This window comes from Puntigrus tetrazona, chromosome 2 (assembly GCF_018831695.1).
Source record: "Puntigrus tetrazona isolate hp1 chromosome 2, ASM1883169v1, whole genome shotgun sequence".
NCBI classification, from domain to species: domain Eukaryota; kingdom Metazoa; phylum Chordata; class Actinopteri; order Cypriniformes; family Cyprinidae; genus Puntigrus; species Puntigrus tetrazona.
In genome coordinates this window covers 2497029-2498990 of record NC_056700.1, presented here as the reverse complement: position 1 = coordinate 2498990, position 1962 = coordinate 2497029, and the positions used below count along the sequence as shown (strand labels likewise).

General features: G+C 35.3%; 1 protein-coding gene across 1 annotated transcript in view; it reads right to left on the bottom strand.

The window, feature by feature from the left end:
- Window positions 1-1962, bottom strand: part of LOC122360938 (SH3-containing GRB2-like protein 3-interacting protein 1) — a gene marked incomplete at its 5' end in the record, with an annotated part of 14068 nt that overhangs the window by 11020 nt on the left and 1086 nt on the right. Inside the window, 5 exons of the mRNA XM_043261780.1 lie at window positions 753-764; window positions 858-1048; window positions 1578-1635; window positions 1714-1770; window positions 1864-1888. Of these exons, the coding sequence (XP_043117715.1) occupies window positions 753-764; window positions 858-1048; window positions 1578-1635; window positions 1714-1770; window positions 1864-1888 (343 nt within the window). The remainder of the gene's footprint in view (window positions 1-752; window positions 765-857; window positions 1049-1577; window positions 1636-1713; window positions 1771-1863; window positions 1889-1962) is intronic.

The window sequence follows — 1962 nt, the reverse complement described above, 5'->3', positions numbered from 1 at the left end:
AGCATAATAATACATTATCGTTCAAAACTTTGTGGTCAGTACGATTTTTTTAAAAAGAAATTAATATTTATATTTTGGATATTTTATATTTATTAATTAGGTATCAAATTGATTAAAAGAGTCAGTAAAAGCCTTTTATAGTTTTATGAAAAGTGAAAATGTATCATGGATTTCTGAACAATATTAAGCAACTCTTTCTTGAGCTCTATTTCAGCATAACAGAATGATTTCTGAAGAATCGTGCGATACTGAATACTGTAACAAAAATACATTTAAATCAATATTACTTTTTTTTTGATCCCACAAATGCAGCCTTGGTGGTCATAAGGGGGTTCTTTTAAAAACATAAAAAAAATCTTACTGACTTATGTGTGTGTGTATAAAACACACATTACACGCTTTAGATTACATTTAAAAGTGTTATTAATTGATTACTGTTTTTTGAATTTAAGCAAGCATTAGATAATGATTAAATATATTCTAAATGTAAAAGCAGCTGATATGAATATGCACAGTTGCATATCTAAAATCATCCAACAAACACCAATAAATGAAAGAAAATCACTGATATACAATATCATGTATCCCAGCACAGATACACCATCTTGAACTAGGCCTCTGACTGATTGGCCATTGGCTGTCACGCTCCTTAGGGCTGAGATACATCACCTAAACTGACGTACGTGACAGATGTTATGCAATTTTAATTAGCATCTTTAAAGGCCTAAGAAAGTGTAGAAACACTTGCTTACCGGACTCTTTCTCTGTGTGAGGAAACAAACAGAAAAACAGAGGAAATCATCTCAACATTTGAAATGGGAACGTTACTATGGGACATCAGCTCTGTAAGGAGCAACAGCGAGACTAACCAGAGGAGAAGGAGAGATGGCCAGCGTCCCCACTGAGGCCTTCAGCTCATCCATAGTAGACACTGTACAGTTTCCACTGTTTGCTGTCAAAGGTTTGATCTTGATCTTAAATTTCTTTCCGTGCTCCTCCTCTCCCTCCGACTCACTGGAGGAGAAGAACGTCTTGACTTTTGGAGCTGGTGAGTCTTGTTAAAGAAGAATAGATATATATTTTCTATAGATATATATTTTGTTTTCTATTCTGACGCTGGACGGTTGTAAAAAACCATGTTAACGTTAATAATGTAGGAATAAAGTATAACGATAATAATAATTTGCACTGCTAGATGTGATACGAGTTAACCGATCGTTAGATTTAAATCACTATTTGTAGTGTGATTTATTGTAATGCTTTTTTCGTCAGTTGGTCAGAACAAACATGGCAGACATGTTACTTGAAAAAATTATATATGGTGAATATATTTATACATAGCAAGTTTTAGGGTACTGGTGCAGTACACACATACTTCTCAAAACGTTAAATTAATCCGCGCTGGAGTACAACCCCGCACATGAAGTATATAATTCAATATATAATGCAATTCTTGGTCTTCAAACAGAGATGGCGACAAAGAGGCAAAACGTACAGACTGCGGCTTTAACTATTTAAGCGCTTGAAAAGATAAGAAACAGCACAGGTCAATATGCAAACACAGACCGAAAGGATATTTCCTCCTTGTTCTCCGGGTTTAACGCTGTAACCCTCATCGTCAACATCAGGAGAGTTCTGCTATCAAACGGACAGGTGAGGCACTGCATGCACAGGAACTATAAGAATAATCAGCATTCGGGGAGATTTACTTACATAACGATCCCAGTCGATCTCACCGTAGAAACCATTCGGTGCACCATTGGCTTTTTTCTGGAAATAAAACATGCGGGATGAGATATTGTAGTTATTTCACAACAATGCCTAAGGTATAATCTTCAGTGTCGTGAATTATGATGTACTCACAGATTTTTCTTTGTCTGGGGATCCACTGAAAAATAGGACATCAAATGTTCAAATTTTAGATATATGACTGAATGATAAGCATAAACGGTAAGATTTGAA